Source organism: Hippichthys cyanospilos, chromosome 1, assembly GCF_059441005.1.
Source record: "Hippichthys cyanospilos isolate Australia breed blue-spotted pipefish chromosome 1, RoL_Hcya_1.0, whole genome shotgun sequence".
In the NCBI taxonomy this organism is placed as follows: Eukaryota; Metazoa; Chordata; class Actinopteri; order Syngnathiformes; family Syngnathidae; genus Hippichthys; species Hippichthys cyanospilos.
Genome location: NC_142369.1, coordinates 6,242,309 through 6,259,454, shown reverse-complemented (window position 1 = coordinate 6,259,454; position 17,146 = coordinate 6,242,309). Strand labels below are relative to the sequence as shown.

Here is a 17,146-nt window from a genome sequence, read left to right as displayed (position 1 = left end):
TAATTAATGTACTGTAGTTGTTGATTCATTTAAAATTCGAATAGTTGTCAATCCATTGATTCATTTTGATATTTGTACTCCCATTATTTTTAACTTGTTTCACTTACAAGTATCACCACCAGCAAAAATTGCTATTATATAAGTATAAGCATATGCTAAGTATAAGTATATGCTCTGTACCTATGTAATACACAACTTCTAATGTAGTTTATGTTGGATTTGATCTCTGTACTGTATATATTTTTCTATTAAACATCCAATTGCTGTTATATATGTGATTACTTCCAAAGCAACCTGTTTGCTCCTCCCTCCTGCAACAAGTCTCACTTTGAACACAGATCCCAGAACGGCGTGCCTGGAAAAGTGTCTGGCTTTGTGCCACAAAACTGACCCAGGAGCACGCCTTGTAATCAGATTAGTCCGCAGGCAGGATTACCCACGGAAGCAGATGGAGCTGTGAAGTGGTCCTCAGGTTTACTTTGGGAGCAGGATGAAGATGGATTAAAACTCACATTGTACAAGCAGTATGTGCAGATATCTTGGAATTGTTGGCAAAACAAGGTAAATTAGTTCTCATATATGTATATATATATATATATATATATATATATATATATATATATATATATATATATATATATATATATATATATATATATATATATGTATTTTTTTTCCCAGGTACTTTATGATAGCATGATGTCACCCATGGTGGACGAGACTGCAGGGGACCTCCCAGTAAGAGACGTGGGTCTGATGAGAGGAGGACTCATGCCCACTCTCCCAGGTTTGCTACATTTTGTCCACTGTAAAATGCCATCGTTGCATTAATAAACACGTGTTGTCTGATGCAGACGCCATTTGTGATGTGAAGCCATGGAAGAAGCATCAGATCATGATTACAAAAGGTAAGACCACATCGTGGTTTCTTTTTTTTTTGTCAAACTTTTACTGAGTATTCTCGTCCTTCCAGATCCTCAACGGCTATTCCGCCTCCCCAGGGAGCAACTAGAAGATCTTTGTCTCAATATGCAAGAAGAAAATGTTGTGCTGAGAAAGCATGCCAGAGTACAGGAGCAGAAGATGCGCAGGTGGACACTAAAACAGCACAGAAAAAAAAATCTTAAACAAAATCTAATTTAATATGTCCTCAAAGGATGTCCACCCGACTGATGCGTCTCCGTCAGCCTGGGACCGGGTCTGGCGGTGGAAAGGAGAAGGAAATGGAGGACACCCTGCAGGACCTAGAAAAACGCGTGGCCACACTGGAGAGCCAGAAAATGATTTTACACAACAAACTCAGCCTGGCCAAGCAGCACATTTTGGACCTGGGGGGTCGCACGCCACACAAGTTCAGCAAAGGTGTGCTGTCCTTCTGTTTTGAGGAGCTCCAATCTGGGCGGAGTCAAAATCCTTCTTCCTTCTTGTCCCCAGGTTCAAAAGGTACAGAAGTCGATGGGGGTTTTACGAGGGCGGCCCACACAGCACCTCCTCGCTATTGCCCCCCAATGGAAGACACCAGAGGAGACCTGGATAAATTGTAAGTGGCAAATAAATGAAGACAAATCATTTCCAACCATTAATTCCCACTCTCGTTTCCAGTAGTGTGAGCGAACAGATGAGGGTGATGGAGCTGGAGCTGACTGCGCGGACGCTCCGGGACACGCTTCGAGAAAAAGAGAAAGAGATGGAGGGAACCGTGAAAGAGATGAAGAGGCAACAGGCGGAAAGGCACAGGTGATGACGGAATCAACGTCGCTCCAAGATTTTACAAAAGTTGAATGGAGACTGATAATTTCACATCTAAAAAGATTAGAACTGAGGAAGCCCTTTGGATTACAGGTCTACAAATCAATAGAGGAATTGCAAATGAAGAAAAAAGATGTAGTAAAGTTTCATCTCCTACACACTCAGTTCTAATACACTTTTGTGATTGGCTGGCAAACAATTCAGGGCGTTGTTATCCACTTACTGCCTGAAGACAACTCAGATAGGCTCCAGCACGTCCATGTCCCTCATGAAGACAAGTAGTTGAGAAAACTGATGTTACCAAGGTGAATTGCATGTGCTGAATGATTTGTATTTCAAAAGGGAGAAATGTGAAACTTCTATTGAATGTGATATTGGGCTTGAATAGGGAATTTTATTTGTAAAAATGTTGGGCTGTGTGTTTTGAACTTCAAATGAGAACAGTGTGAATCTGTTATATTGTCACATTGGGAAAAAAATGGTAAGTTTTTACTGGAAAATACTCTATTGAGTTTGTTGAAAAGTGTGAGTTTTTAGAAATAGATAAATAATAGCATGCAAGGTGTGAATTTTCCGAATATCATGAAATGAGAATGATGTGAATCAGATGATTTATGTGGAAGTTGATGCATGTCAAGGCAATTAAGTTTGGTTAAAAAAAATGTACCATGACCTGAATGACAGAAAATCCACATCATCCAACAGTCCTAAGAGTATTCTTTTCTATTCTTTGTGCTCAGGGTGAGCATCAGGGAGAATGTGGACGTCATCTCTCTACAGAAGCAGCTTTCTGAGAAGAGTGCCAACTTGAGGGCAACGCAGGAAAAGATTGCTGATCTGCAACAGGTGCCATGATATAGACCACAACTTTAGGTATGTCTGTTCAGTACATAATTATGTTATTTCTTTGCAGGCCTATGAGAAACAGCTGGAGGAGGTAAACACACACATTTAGTACATCACAATGACAATTCCTATTCATTATTGAAGAATTCCCTTCCCAGAGTCAGAAGTCCCTGCGGGAAAGTCAGACTCTTCTTCTGGAGAAAGTGGAAGAACTGAGCGAGCATCTGAAACAGGAGCGGCACAGAGCACTGACGCTGGAGGCCGAGTTAACGACTGCCGGCCTATCTCTGCAGAACATAGATAAGGTCGGAGGTCACCAAAAACTGTGCAGGATTCATATCGGGGGAGCTCTTCAACAATCAGATTGTTTCTTTTCCAGCTCCAAGAGCGTCTAGCAGACCTAGAAGGAGAGAAGGATCGAATCAAGGAAAACTATGATTCCCTGCTTGAGAGGTAAGACCACAAATATATTCAGTGGTTTAGACTGCCTTATACACTTACAGTAAGTGTTTTTTCCCCTTCTGTAGTACTTTATCTACTTACAAAAGCCATGAAAGCAACTTGGACAAAGAAAGAAAGGTCACCGTGCAGAAGGAGGAGCCGGAGGACGACGTACGCCGGATGGACATCCAGATCCTTGCAGGAACGCTGCAAACCGAGAGGGAGGAGAAAGGCAGGCTGCAATCAGAGGCGGAGAAGCTCAGACAAGAGAAGGAGACGCTCGAGGGGCAACACAATGGTAGGTCTATTAGTACAGTGCTTCTCAAATGGGGGTACCCCTGGGGGTACTTGGAGGAACTCCAGGGAGTACTCGAGATTGTAAATAAAAAACAAAATGGCATAAATCCTTTAAAGATAATTTTTGAGTTAATTACCGTATTTTCCACACTATAAGGCGCACCTAAAAGCCTATTTTTTTAAAAAAGCTGATGGTGCGCCTTATAATCAGGTGCGCCTTACATATGGATCAATATTGAGATTGGGATTGGTAGGTGGGGAATGAAGTGATAAAGTAAGATTTACCTGTTTCTTTTGTGTGTTTACTATTGAACAAGGTTGGTCATATTGACATTCAGTTATTATGCTATTGAGAGATTAGAGTTATTATTTGAGTTATTATTGTTATTACTTTGAGTATTACTATATTGTGATTGAAAAAGTTTGAAATTATGTCATTAATTGAGGGTGCGCCTTATAATCCAGTGTGCCTTACAGAGCGGAAAATATGGTAAATGTTTCAGGAAACATAAGTTCAAAAAACACATTTTGTGTTCACTAGGTTATCCAACTTAATTAAAATTTAAAACAAAACATGACTTGACATGACTGACCTTTCAGTGCAGAGTGTCCATGCCACTTTAAAAAGACATAATGGCCATTAAAAATCTTCAAAAATTGTTGTCCAGCACTCTACATTGTCATGTTCGCTGCACAAATAAACAAGTTTGCGGTCCAAAAATACTCGTGTAGCACAAGCGGTTCAAAAAAGAATGTAATGTCCCATTCCACTGTAAACCAGATAATCTAATGATTGTTAAATGTTCCTAGTTATGTGTAGCTTCTATTCTATGCATCTTATAATTCGATACGCCTCATATATATAAAAACAGTTTTAAAATAAGCCATTCATTGAAGATGTGCCTTATAATCCAATGCGCCTTATAGTGTGGAAATTATCATAAGTAAACTATAAATAATGGACAATATGGAAACCCACTTTTTAATCGAGAGCAATTTTGTTTTTGTTTAGCCAAACTAAAACATCTGGAGGAGGAAATTCTTCAGTACAAAGAAGAGATATCCTGCCTACAGAAAAGACTGGACTCGGTTACCAAGGTTAATTAAGAAAGATGACAGGTAACAGACCACTTTTGCCCTCTTTGAAATGATTTGCCCTCTTTTCAAGGAGTTTGACATGAGTGATGAAGAACTCAGCGAAACACTTATGCAGATCAAGGTGCGGAAGCAAAGAAAATGAAATTTTCTGAAAATGCTGAACCTGTACAGAATCTTTCTTGTCTTCACCCATGGGGCAGGCCTTTCGGATGCAGCAGGAAAGCAGGGAGGGTTTACCTTTCATCGGACGCGACAGCGCGAAGGAGGACCCCGAGCTGAACAATTTCCAAGCGTTACACGCCGAGACCGTGCTGGAGTTGCAGAAAACCAGGAGTCTCCTTTTGCTAGAGCACCGCATCAGTAAAGATCTTCAGGTGAGATTCTTTGCTTATTATCAGTTAATTGACTTTACAAGGATCAGATATTTTGCTTTTTGTGATCGGTTATTGCAATGTTCCCTCACTTTAATGTGCTTCACTTTTTCACAATGCGTTTTTGATGCATTTTTGAGGTTTCAAGGTTTGAACGTTGGGAGTGTTCATACTTTACTAAAAGTGTGCATATTTGCCTGAGAACAGAGCAGTAGCGATAGGCTTTACAGCCTTAAAACATAATAGAAAATATGAATGGAAAAACACTGTATTACCATATTTTCTGCACTATAATGCGCACCGGATTATAAGGCGCACCTTCAATGAATGGCCTATTTTTTGTTTTAACTCATCTATAAGGCACACCAAATTATATATGGAATCAAAGCTACATGAACTCAAAGCTTCAGTGGTGGCTGGAGCCTCATTTGCATTCTGTTATGTATCCACTAGATGGAGCTGTGCTCAAGGGAATGCTAATGAAGTCAGCACATGATATGATCGTTATATAAAGCACACGATTATACCGTCAGCTTTAAAAAAAAAAAAAAGAAGCTTTTAGGTGTGCTTTATAGTGTGGAAAATACGGTAAATTAATTAAAAAAAAACACTGGATGGATAGTAAATAACGTAGCGAATGCAAAAACCAAATTTTGCTGCGGGGATTTTTTTTTAACATAATCTCATTGATAAATGAGGGAACACTTGTCATGATCATACATCATCGATTGCATCTGCAAAATAAAAGCATGACAGCATTCATTGTTCATAAACTAGTTTTACATCATACACAGTTTGATTGTTTTTCCATTCTTTCCCAATAGTTTTACCTGTTTTCCACTTAAATTAGAGCGTTGGGTGATTTTCAGATCGTCATCCATATTTTAACATGGCCTGCAAGGCTATTTAAAAATGAACAACAACAACAAAACAATGATGATAGGCAGCATTACAATGTTTAAAAAATCCATATCGCCATTCACAGAAAGCATTGAAGTAGCAGTTTTATATTTCATATACGTATACACAGCGTAATTGTTTGCTTGATTGTGTTTTATCTGTTTAATATGTTAAAATAATGAAACAAATAATATGTCCTTTGCATCTTTCTATTTCTGTCTGCGGTCCTCAGAGGAAAAGTTTTGGACTCTCCCGTTCTAATTTTATCAGTGATCAGTTATGTTTTTCTATCTCAAAGATTTCCTTCATGAACCGTATCGTATCAAAGCTTATCACATTCTAAAAAAGAATTCAATTGTGGGACAAAAACGGTCAGACCAAATTCTTGGGTCTTTTTGACCCAACTTTCTCAATTTTTTGTTTGTTTGGTATCAGATAATTTCAAAGATTTAGTTGTTTTGTGTACAGTGACCAAGAAGTATTGGTCAAATTGACTCAAATATTACGCTGGTCCTTTATTTGATCCGTAATTGGTTTATTTTTGACCCAAGCTACAGAAAATGGATGGATTGATGTTTTCAGGGTGCGTGAAGTCACAACACTTGCCGCCAACGTCTTTTAAGCCAAAAATGTTTCTACTTTGTACCTTAAGGGAGAGTTAAACACAGTCAAGGAAAGGCTGGAGGTGGAGAGGAAGCAAGTGAGGATGACAATGGCGGAGAAAGATAAAGTTTTATCCAAAAGAGCTCTTCAGATTAACACTTTACAAGGTAGGAAACATCCAGGATGTCATGTTCAAACTATTTCATGGAAAGGAAAAATCACTGTTTGTGTTCTGAAGCCCAGTTGAAAGCCGCCGCATACAATACCAGGAATCAGAAAAGGAACATTCCAATACAGTACATGGGGCTAGCATATGACCAGAAAGTAGTCCAGACCTTTGAGGATGACACTTCGTGTGCTCCTCTCAGGCTCGGAGAGTCCTTGTTGGAACTCCACATAAAGGTAAAATATACTTAAAGTTTTGCTGCTAAATGGGAGAAGTGTGTTCTCTAATCTGCAGTCTTTGCTTCAGTCTGCCACTTTTACACCAGGCGGCCTTCGAAATATGGAGAACCTTCAAGCAGACCTATCTGAAGACTTGGTGACCTTCTGCACTTACAGCCTTTTGGATTTCGAAGTGCACTCCACACCGTTGGTCACTGGAAGCCAGCCTAATTATGGTTTCACCTCCCATTACGCTTTGACGGCCCGAGATGTGTCCAGGCTGCGAGTGCAGGGCGCACGGGTCAGCGTGGAGCTCCACCAGGCAATAGGAGGGGTCCGCTTTGTGACGCAAGGAAGAGGCCACTTGTCCCTCATGGCGGCCATGGAGAGGAGAGGGGAGCGCACAAATGGCCGTGTCAACATCGCAGGTACAGAACAAGGTTGATATCGCTAAAAGGATATGTTACTTATTTAGCAATTTATGGCAGTGAAAAGGTTCATTTTTTTGTCTGAAATTTAGATCATAACTTCATTATTTTCCATTTACAATCAATATCTTTAAAAGTTCAATGCCAATCACGGCTCATCGGTTTTCTAGGTTTGGTTGTTGTTAGCTGATCACATGTGATGTCATTTTCAGTGAACAGCATGTGGCAAAATGCGCTATTAAGAAAAAAAAATGTTTTGTGTTGAATCTGCCCTAAATGATGATTGCTTACCTGTTTTGTCATTTTTTTGGAGTTACCAAATTGATTTTAGGCAACATATTAACATTTTATTGCTGAAAATTAGTAGATATGTATTCCTTAAAAAAAGGAAAATTGAAAAAGAATATAAATACAAATAAATAAAAAATGTAGATGTTTTTAAAAAGATACCACATCTTACTGAAACAATTATCTATCTATCTATCTATCTATCTATCTATCTATCTATCTATCTATCTATCTATCTATCTATCTATCTATCTATCTATCTATCTATCTATCTATCTATCTATCTATCTATCTATCTATCTATCTATCTATCTATCTCATTCGCTTTCTGTATCCCTCTATCTCTCTTTTTCATTTTCAGGGTTCATTTGAACCGAATTTCTTCATTGTGCATCTATATAAAAAAAGAAAGTCAAACTGTCGTTTCAGATTTCTAGTTTACTTTATTACACAGCCTCTTTGTTTCAACCCTTGCACGGTATTTTGCTCAATGGAATTTTCTTTAACACAATGTTCCAAACTGGAAAGTTTCCATTGTAATTTTTCAGAAGCAACTGGGAAACAATGCAAATTTAAAGGGAATGATATGACGCAAAAATAATATTACTGTTTCTCCTCAAGGCTCCGAGGGGGATCTAGTCGGTGTCGTGGATTTCTGGGCACGCTTATTCCCACCTGCAGAGCCCACGGAGGACATGGCGGCGAGGGACGGCGATGGGATCACGGCAACGCAGACAATACCTGCTCACATCACTCTGGGCTGGCAAGAAATCGGCCACGAGGTCAACGACAGCATTTACCTTGACTAGAAGAACAAAAATCTTATTCCTGACTCGCCATTTTCTGTCCACAACAGGAGTTGTACGACTATGGCGGCGGGATCCCCAACGAGCTGCTAGTGCTGCTGGACCGCTGCAAAGGCCTCAAAGGGCGATGGCCAGGGTTACTTCCTGATGCATACTTGACCTACAGGCTTTACGACCTGCAGCCGCACGTGTCCAAAACGATCCCGGGCACTACAGACCCAGTCTTCCATGACACCGCCAGCTACCCACTTGCAGTCACTGCAGACGTGTTGCGCTACCTGCGGTATGTTGTGAGAAGGGCATTTGAGACACAAGATTCTTTTTTTCTTTTTGGCAAAGTGTAAAAACATACTTTCATTCATTTGCACAGGTCGAGCAGTCTTTGGGTGTATGTGTTTGATGATAGCGATGAGCAAATCCCACCAGTCTACTTGGCTAAAACACCCATCCCACTGAGAGCGCTAGCTACCGGCAAGGAGGTCACAGGTGTGTTCACTTGTAAAGCAGACAAATTATTTGAAAATTCAAATTGATTCTCATTATACAGTCATGCTTTGAGATACAAGCGACGTTGTACATGCTCTAATCTGCCTCATCACCAGTCAGTTTACCGCATGTACACATGCACCTTACAAATCCTGCACTGTGCAGGAAAGCTGCTAAGTACATAATGTTTTGCACTACATGATATTTCGCATTATCATCCTATGCTCTATAATATGTTCAGAATGTGAGTCTATTCATTTATTAGCTTAATTATGACTGCCCTGATTGCCCTATTATTGTTTTTTTTTTATTGCCTACTTTATTATTTGCTCAATATTGTGGAATGTAAGTCTGCTCGGGTAAGTGAACACAATAAGAAGTTTATTGTGTAATGTTGCTACGCACACGGCAATAAAACTTTTGAATCTTGAGATAGAAGCCGACAATTAGCAGTAATCTTACTTTTTAAACCAGCAGATCTCAAATAGGACTACAAGTACCCATGGGGGTATGTGAAGGCACTTTATGTGAGATTTTTAAACACCTTCTACAGGTATATTCAAATCTAATTTTTTGCGCTTTATTGTTGTAACAGGAATGGTAATGTTCTCTTTTCAAACTCTGAAAAAATTAATTGAAAAAAAATAAGTAAATTGTAAGTAAACTGCTAAATTGTGTACTGGTGACCTTTTTTTTATAATTGTGATAACAATTTCAAAGTAAATGTCTAAAATTTAAAACATGCTAAGGTTAGTGCGCCAATTGAATATGGTGGCCATGTGTGTTTACTGTTCAAATTAAGAGCAAATTAATTAAAATGGGCTGCACGGTAGAAGCCATGCGGAGGCCGTGGGCTTCATTGTTGCAAGGATTAATGTGACAAAAAATGTATTTTATACAAGTAACAATTCTTTGTAATTAATTAGCCAATGAATTCATTATCGCAATTTTATTCTGCCAAACATGGGAATCAGCAATAAAGTCTTCTTCTTCTGCAGGCGACTATGTGCTACGCGATCCAGCCGGGGGTCCTCGGGGCACAGTCGGGGTCCTGATAAAATGGAAATACCCCTTTCAGCTGCCAGCGGCGGCCACGGGAAGCTTTGAGTGGAGGCGAGAAAAAGCGCAGGACTCACAGAGGCCCGTAGCCAAACCGAGAGTCAAGGTATTCTTCGTTTTCTTTCCTCCACTGACTTGAAAAAAATGGTTGTGATTCGCCCATGTTTTTACTCGTTTACCCACCAGACGCAGCAACTAGGGTCAGGGGAACCCAAAACAAGACAGAGGAAGACAAAGGTTTGTGTGACGTTTGAGAAACATAACATCAGGGTATGCTAGCTGGCTAATGCTCACGGTCTCAATGCTCTCTGTTGATAGGCTGGACCTGATTGTATAAAACCAGTCAGTACCAAACGATCTGATGAGATATCACCTGGCACACGCAACAAAGGACCTCATATTGTGTCTTCTGATTCACAAATGACAAAGTAAGTTATATCTACAGAAATTAGCAGAGGTGGGCAGTCCGTCGGTACTCAGTTTTGCTGAAGGACCACTGAATGAGAAACACATTCTACAAATGACAAAGCACCATGGAACAGTGGATTTTGTCCTTCATTCATTGTACAGGCCAAAATTTCTATTTAGTATTTAGAGAAATGTGGTATTTTACATTTTTAAATTTGATATGAATGAATTAATCGCTTGCACAGAGTTGAGCATAGCATTCTGAGATGCCTTTCAACAGGCAAGGAGGTGACGGCAGTCAAGTAACCGATAACCAGAAAAAACATGTAAAATGCTCCTCTAGAAATTAGAAATGCATAGATCTTGAATATTAACACAACTCGCTACTTAAGATCTTCGGGAAACTCTTCCAGGGAGCCACCGCTGAGTAAAAGCTCTGCTAGTGAGGGTGCTACTCTGGTAGGAACTCACAGACAAATATCATCAAATATAATCATGGCGAGTATCGGATTTATTTATGTATTTATTTATTTCAGAATATTCCATCATTGGATGTGGTGTCAGTGGATGAAGTGGAGGAGTTGGAAGAAGATAAAAAGGACGATATGAGTGAAGGTGGTACGAACAGCCTTTACTGCTTTGATGTCAATCAACAGACTTGTGGATTTTTTTATTATTTTTTTTTTTAACCTTAAGAGTCTTCCCATACCTCAACGAGTGACCTGCTCATCATGCCATCCAAACCAAAGAAAAGAAAGGTAAAATAAATCTATTTAAAACCTATTTTATTAGCATCTTATGCAAAAGTCGGAAAAGCTGATTCGTTGGTGATTAAATTGACCAATTATGCTTTTATATTAAGCTCTGTATAAAACACACAATAATCCAGGTATGCCTTTTTTTGCAAAGGAGTAGCTACAGTATAACAAAACTTAGCAATATGTTGCTTCATGTTCCATTTAATTTGCTTTTCATTTGAAAAGAAAAATCTGCTGTTTAAAATCTCATGTACTGGAGCGCTTGTGTACGGCAGTCATTCATAAATAGTGGGGTGGGCCCCCTTGGGGGGGTCCTGAATGACCCGAGGATCCTTTGTTTTTGCCACGTGTAATTGCAATAAAACAAGAATTCACTTTTTTTTTTCATTTCAGGCACGTTGATGCACTGAGTATTTTTTTCTGTTTTCGACTAACCTACAACCTGTATAAACACTGCTAAATGGTAGTTATGTTTTTCAAAGTTTATTGATATCACTTTTTCTTGTGTTAATGGTAAAAAATATGTAACATTTTAGTCATACAATTTTTATAGATATTAACTATATTTAGAGGCACCATGATAATTGATCGTTGAAAACATTGATGTCCGCTCAAAGGTACTCGTTGCTCCATTTGAGAACCGCTAGATTATTTGGTAATTTCAATTTTTTCCTTCCAAAAATCATCCGGCATCAGGCCTAAAAACCTGTTCCCCTCTCTTCAGGGAAACAAACTGAGAGTGGAAATCTTGTCCTTGACCTTTGAACCTTCTTCGCACGTGGCGCTGGACAACTCGGTGCAACGCGTCTACGTGGAATACAGGCTGCTGGGCGTCCCCATGGAGACCACAGAGACACCCGTGTCCCTCCGCAAGCCCACAGCGGGCGAGGAGATTCACTACAACTTCACACGAGGTGACGGAAGTTGAAAAAAAGACTGTGGCAATTTGTATATAACAATATATGCTATTATTACATATGTTATATATAATACTTATTTTTTATATAAATGTTTGCTTTTGACTGATCGTTAAAACCCGCTCTTGTTCTGCAAGTCATCTATGTGGATGGATCGCTGTCGGCTCCACTCAGACGGTATTTGTACACCATGTTGGAGGGCAGTGACCCCAACAGGCGCTGGTATGGTATCTGTCCTTGTTCGAAAACTGATAGTTTTCCTTGTGTAGTTCTTTGCATGAATTTTGGTGTTTGCGCAGGTTAAAATTCACCGTTGTCAGCGAACCAATGAACGACGACGAAGAATGCGCAGATGTCGGCTATGCTTTTCTAGATCTGCAGGAGCTGCTGCTGACAGGAAATGATGTCATTGAACGTCAGATTGACAGTAAGGCGTTTTCTTAGCGGGAGTTCTCACTGAACTGATGAAGCAGATAAACCTCAATGTTTTTTTTGTTTGTTTGTTTTCTCCAGTTGTGCGTGTGGATGAAGAGCAGGAGGTGATTGGATTCTTAAAAGTGTCACTGGAGGCTGCGAAAGCCCTGAGTGGTATTTACAAAGAGTTTTACCAGCCAGAGGCATCTGAGGAAGACAGTGAAAATGAAGATGATGATGAGGAGGAAGAGGAGGAGGAGGAAGAGAAGCAGACCGGGAAAGATCACATTAAAGTCATAGAAGATGATGACAGTGACTTCTAGAAAAAAAATGTGACTGATAAAAAATTATGTCACCCTGTGTGCAATTTTGATTAATATTTCTTTAGTGCACTGTGAATATGACTGAATGGCATTGAATATTTGTCGAATAATTGGTCGTTTTTCTATTAAAGGGACAGTGTGTAAGATTTAGATCGTTTTTCATTAAAAAGAAATTAATTTACATGATTGTAAATTTCAAAAACTTGCAAATGAATGTGTTCTTAATGACCCAAAGTATGTTGTAAATATAATCGTAGGTATAGTTATCATTAAATTATATTACATGAGGGGTGGCACTTCCCCGGAGGCGGCCATGTTTGTTATAGTTTAGGACAATGGTAAAATGCAGCACCTGCAGGATCTCCTGCTGGCCGTCATGAAAAACGGTCTAAATCTTACACGCAATTCCTTTAATACTGAAAGTTACATGAAAGTTACATTAAAAAGTGTAAACTAGTGATTATGTGCGTGGCTTTTTTTTTTTTTAAAGTAGAATTTCCTCTGTTCGGGAATGTTTTGATTTGATTACTTGTAAAAAAGTAGGGTTTAAACAACTGTGGAAATCTGTTATTTCTAAATATAAATAAATAACATATTATCCTTAAAGTATTTTTTGTGTTTTGTAAACATATTAGTAACACAAGCATACCCGTGTCGTTTTCTGAAACAAATAGCCATAAGACTGTCAACAGTTTACTTCTTGGGCTTGTGAACCACTCGATGGCGCCATAGAGCAAATGAAGCAAGATGGAGCTTTGAACCAGATGCAAAGCTTCATTATTTCAAGAAGCCTGATGTAGTTATCTTGCATTATATACTATAATCAAACTGCTGTATTATTGATGTGATTATTGATTGATGGATTTAATTGAAAAAAAATAGTGACACATTTTCAATGGCGACGACATCTAGTGATTTCCAACGACCCCTGAACGCCTCAATCGTCAGCTCAATTCAATCAGTCACACCTGCTGTGAGTTTTGACTTTTGAAAACTTAACATCAGCAGGATTTGGCGAGCCATTCTGCGTTTTTAACTGGTGGTAATCCATTTTCTCGCGATTCGGCACTAACATTTCGTGTCGAATCATATAATATAGCAAAAATCTACGAAGCGAACATAAGCTAAAGTTAGCATCCCCCGACATCCTTTTCTACAATGGTACGTAAATTAACATGGATGCTAATAGCATGAATATACAATAAGTGTTGCATTCGTAATCTTTTGGTGCCTGTAATACAAATTTAAAAACAAAGAAAGACTTTCTCTTGCAATCTAATGCCGTTTGTTTCAACAAAATAGAAAGAAGTAACGATGTTGGTGAGCCACCGGCATATCAGCCAACTTTTCCACAACAAGTTCATTGTGGTGTTGGGAGACTCAAGTAAGTATAATTTTACGAATCTTGTTTTTTTTTTTCCTGAAATGTGTATGCTTAAAAAACATGAACTATTATAACTATAAATCTTGAGTAATATGTACTTTATGCCCCTAAAAATATGTCCCGTACCAGTCAAAAGATTGAAAACACGGTCTAATTACGTTTTTTTTCATGTTTTGTTTTTCCCCTCAAGTGATAGAGTATGTGATGCTGAGTTTGAGAATTGAATTTGAATTTAGAGGTGTTTCTAAACTTGTGACTAGTGCGTATAACTTTTACCAGTTCAGCGCTCCGTATACAAAGACCTTGTCAAGCTTTTACAGAAGGACGAATACCTCCACTTGACACAACTTAAAAGAAGGGCAAGTGATCTTGAGCGATTTCTGATGAGTATGTTTATTACTTTTCCAGTTCCTCTCTCACATGTGTCTTTTTGCAGGGTGAGATGAGCTTTGAGAATGATTGTCTGGTGGAAGGAGGTTGCCTGAGCCAAATGAACAATGGGACGGAATATCGAGAGGTCCGGCAGTATCAGTCCAACCACCACCTGGTCCGTTTCTACTTTTTGACCCGCATCTACTCCGACTACATGAAGAGCATCTTGGAGGACTTCCGCCAGGGATTGAAACCGGATTTGGTCATCGTCAACTCCTGTCTTTGGGACATTTCAAGGTAAGTTCTGGGGCTTATTTCTAAAGGGGAAGTTGAGTCAACAATTGTCTTAAAATAATGTGTTCTTTGTGCTCACATGAGTCCAAACACTGCATACAGATTCAAATCCCATCTATATTCCATCCCATCTCCCTGATTTTGTTGCCATATTTCAATTCATGATCTAAATACACAATATCAGCCAAAATATCATTGTTAGATTAATAGGGCTATATAGAACATAATTCTGTTGTGAAGAAAATGGATTTGACTTCCCCTTTGACCTTGTGCAGTATTTTGTCCAATACTTTGATCTTTGATGCTTTTACTACATCAGAGGAAAAAACAGAAGACATAATAGAGAGTTTAAATTTCACCCAGATGGTGACAACATGCCAAAATTGAAAATGGCAAGATCACTTAATTATCACATTGCCAGTGGTATGCCATCCCTTTGCTACATGATGTGGAAGAAAATGACCAAAAAATTGTCAAAATACTGCACTAACTAACACTTAAATATCTCAGCCATGCTGCTACTTGGTTTATCCAAACCTCCTTGTAGGTACAATTTAAAATGGGTAGAAGGGTACAAGGACAACCTCCAGAAGTTCTTTGAAGAACTGCTTTGGATCCTTCCAGAAGAAAGCGTGGTTATATGGAATCTCACCATGCCCCTGGGAGAGCGTATCAAAGGAGGCTTCCTGGTTCCTGAGGTGCAGTATTATTGTCGTGTGCATTCATAGGAGTAAAACCCTAAACATTGTCAGGGTTTTTCCTGGAAAACTTGCAAAACTTTGTGGCCAAGGACGGACTGGGCTGCCAGATTGATTTGCTAGTTGAAGCAAATTCTGCCATTTTTTTTTTTTTGTGTGTGTGATTTTTGTTTTTAATTGAGTACTGGTTCTGCAGATCTCGCACAAGGCATCTCACCTACGTCACGACGTGATCGAAGCCAACTTCTACAGCGGAGTACTGGCTGAATCCTACAAGGTGGATGTGCTGGACCTCCACTTCCACTTCCGTTTATCCCTTCAGCATCGCACCGGCGACGGCATTCACTGGAATGCCCTGGCCCATCGCCGCATCAGCACCCTGCTGTCGCAGCACGCCGCAGAGGCCTGGGGGGTGGAGCTTCCAATTACTTCTGCCGGTAATGATGAAGGCACATTGCAAATGCGGGATGGTTTTATCCATATTGACTCAAATGGCTTGTATTTATTTATTTCTTTTTTATCTGACTTTTTCTGTTGCTAATGTTAAAATACTACTTGTTGAAGTCAAATCAGCAGTTTCTTAGTGCTATTTCTAAAATTCATGTTTGCTCTCAGTGAGGACTCAAAGAATCAGTTGGTCATCTCATCCTCCCCACGGTGGCTTTACTGACCGTAGAGACTGGCACCAGGAGGCTGCTTACCGCACACCTTACTTTCGGCGTGACTCACTTCCAAATGGTACGCGTGTTAATGACAAACTCACTACCTGCTACATCGATGTGCTAAAGTGTCCACTCAACAGTTCATGTTGTACATGTTGCAGATTACTGCGGGCCATATGTGATGAAACCAAGGTACGCCAGGTACCAGTACATGCCGTATACTCAGTACATGCCGTATACTCACCACAGGCCCTATCAGCGTTACTAGACTCCAACAAGGTGGACATTTTTTTTTTCTTATCGTGTTCAAATGCTGCTGTGCAAGAAAGTGTTTCTCTGCTGAGCGGGAAACGTTGTCTGTTTTCCCGTTCTACGCTTATTTTGAATTTTTAGTGTACGTTTAATATGTTTAGTGTTCATTACCTTTTTAAATGCATAATTCTTATTAAAGTTAGCATTTCAGCAATTGTTATGGTTTGTTTTATGCATAGTGTCTGAGAGCAGTGTCACCACGACCACCAACAAAAAAAAACAATATATACAGGTTGTATATAAGGTTGCTCAATAAATCAAATTAATTTAGATGATTTGCATGAAGTGTTTACAATAGTTACTGACAGAGTAGCTATTTTTTTGTTGCACAAGCTATGAACAAAAGTTTAAAACAGATTAAGTCAGTATAAATGATTGAACACTTTGTACATGATTTATTTTTAAATTAAGACTTTAAATACATTTTCAGGATTTTTAATTTGATCTTGAAATCCTTTCGTAATCATGTATAAAATACTAAATATTGAGATCCACTCATTCATTTGATCTACTTGGTACCCCCAAGAGTACCTGTGAGGTCAGTGGGGGGGAAAAAAATCCTCCATCTTAACTCTTACATCCTATTTAATCCTTTCTACATAGCGTGTCAGGCTGAAACCCTAAAAGTCACTACAGTATTTGGTAAATGAAAAACCTGAAAAGAAAATTGACAGTACATGTTTTTTGACCCAATGGCACCAATAAGAATGACTAAATTAAACACATAGGAATTTTGCTAATTTCCAACACAAATGATGGTGCGAATCAAATGAATGATTAAAAAAAAAATCCTTCTTAATTTTGAAATGGAATCTACGGCAAGATTAATAACGGCTTTAAGTGTTGCA

The 17,146-nt window shown here is 39.1% G+C and overlaps 2 protein-coding genes across 3 annotated transcripts; both read left to right on the top strand.

The window, feature by feature from the left end:
- Window positions 1-429: 429 nt before the first annotated feature.
- rpgrip1 (RPGR interacting protein 1) lies at window positions 430-13,182 on the top strand. Of its 2 annotated transcripts, none has more exons than XM_088426119.1 (31): window positions 430-561; window positions 682-787; window positions 855-908; window positions 974-1,091; window positions 1,157-1,362; window positions 1,435-1,540; window positions 1,603-1,737; window positions 2,490-2,595; window positions 2,663-2,686; window positions 2,754-2,900; window positions 2,975-3,048; window positions 3,123-3,334; window positions 4,346-4,431; window positions 4,502-4,552; window positions 4,632-4,805; window positions 6,355-6,472; window positions 6,544-6,707; window positions 6,778-7,117; window positions 8,027-8,187; window positions 8,262-8,494; window positions 8,582-8,697; window positions 9,696-9,862; window positions 9,943-9,993; window positions 10,075-10,184; window positions 10,578-10,623; window positions 10,701-10,779; window positions 10,861-10,922; window positions 11,647-11,836; window positions 11,977-12,061; window positions 12,139-12,266; window positions 12,353-13,182. In XM_088426119.1, the coding sequence occupies exons 2-31, from the start codon at window positions 697-699 to the stop codon at window positions 12,574-12,576; spliced, it is 3,858 nt and encodes a 1,285-aa protein (XP_088282245.1). In that variant the 5' UTR covers window positions 430-561; window positions 682-696; the 3' UTR covers window positions 12,577-13,182. The 2 variants fall into 2 exon arrangements, with proteins under 2 accessions (XP_088282245.1, XP_088282237.1); XM_088426111.1 differs by having other exon boundaries at window positions 10,557-10,623.
- A 335-nt stretch (window positions 13,183-13,517) lies between these two features.
- Window positions 13,518-16,404, top strand: fam113 (family with sequence similarity 113). Its single transcript, XM_088424544.1, has 8 exons — window positions 13,518-13,737; window positions 13,879-13,960; window positions 14,240-14,319; window positions 14,397-14,629; window positions 15,174-15,324; window positions 15,521-15,761; window positions 15,940-16,062; window positions 16,148-16,404. The coding sequence occupies exons 1-8, from the start codon at window positions 13,735-13,737 to the stop codon at window positions 16,252-16,254; spliced, it is 1,020 nt and encodes a 339-aa protein (XP_088280670.1). The 5' UTR covers window positions 13,518-13,734; the 3' UTR covers window positions 16,255-16,404.
- Window positions 16,405-17,146: the final 742 nt, after the last annotated feature.

Coding starts and splice junctions, on each gene's coding strand:
- rpgrip1 (XM_088426111.1), top strand. CDS start 697: ATGATGTCACCCATGGTGGACGAGACTGCAGGGGACCTCCCAGTAAGA. Junction 4,806..6,354: donor GCATCAGTAAAGATCTTCAG/GTGAGATTCTTT, acceptor TTGTACCTTAAG/GGAGAGTTAAACACAGTCAA. Junction 12,267..12,352: donor CATTGAACGTCAGATTGACA/GTAAGGCGTTTT, acceptor TGTTTTCTCCAG/TTGTGCGTGTGGATGAAGAG.
- fam113 (XM_088424544.1), top strand. Junction 13,961..14,239: donor TGTGGTGTTGGGAGACTCAA/GTAAGTATAATT, acceptor AACTTTTACCAG/TTCAGCGCTCCGTATACAAA. Junction 16,063..16,147: donor GCGTGACTCACTTCCAAATG/GTACGCGTGTTA, acceptor TACATGTTGCAG/ATTACTGCGGGCCATATGTG.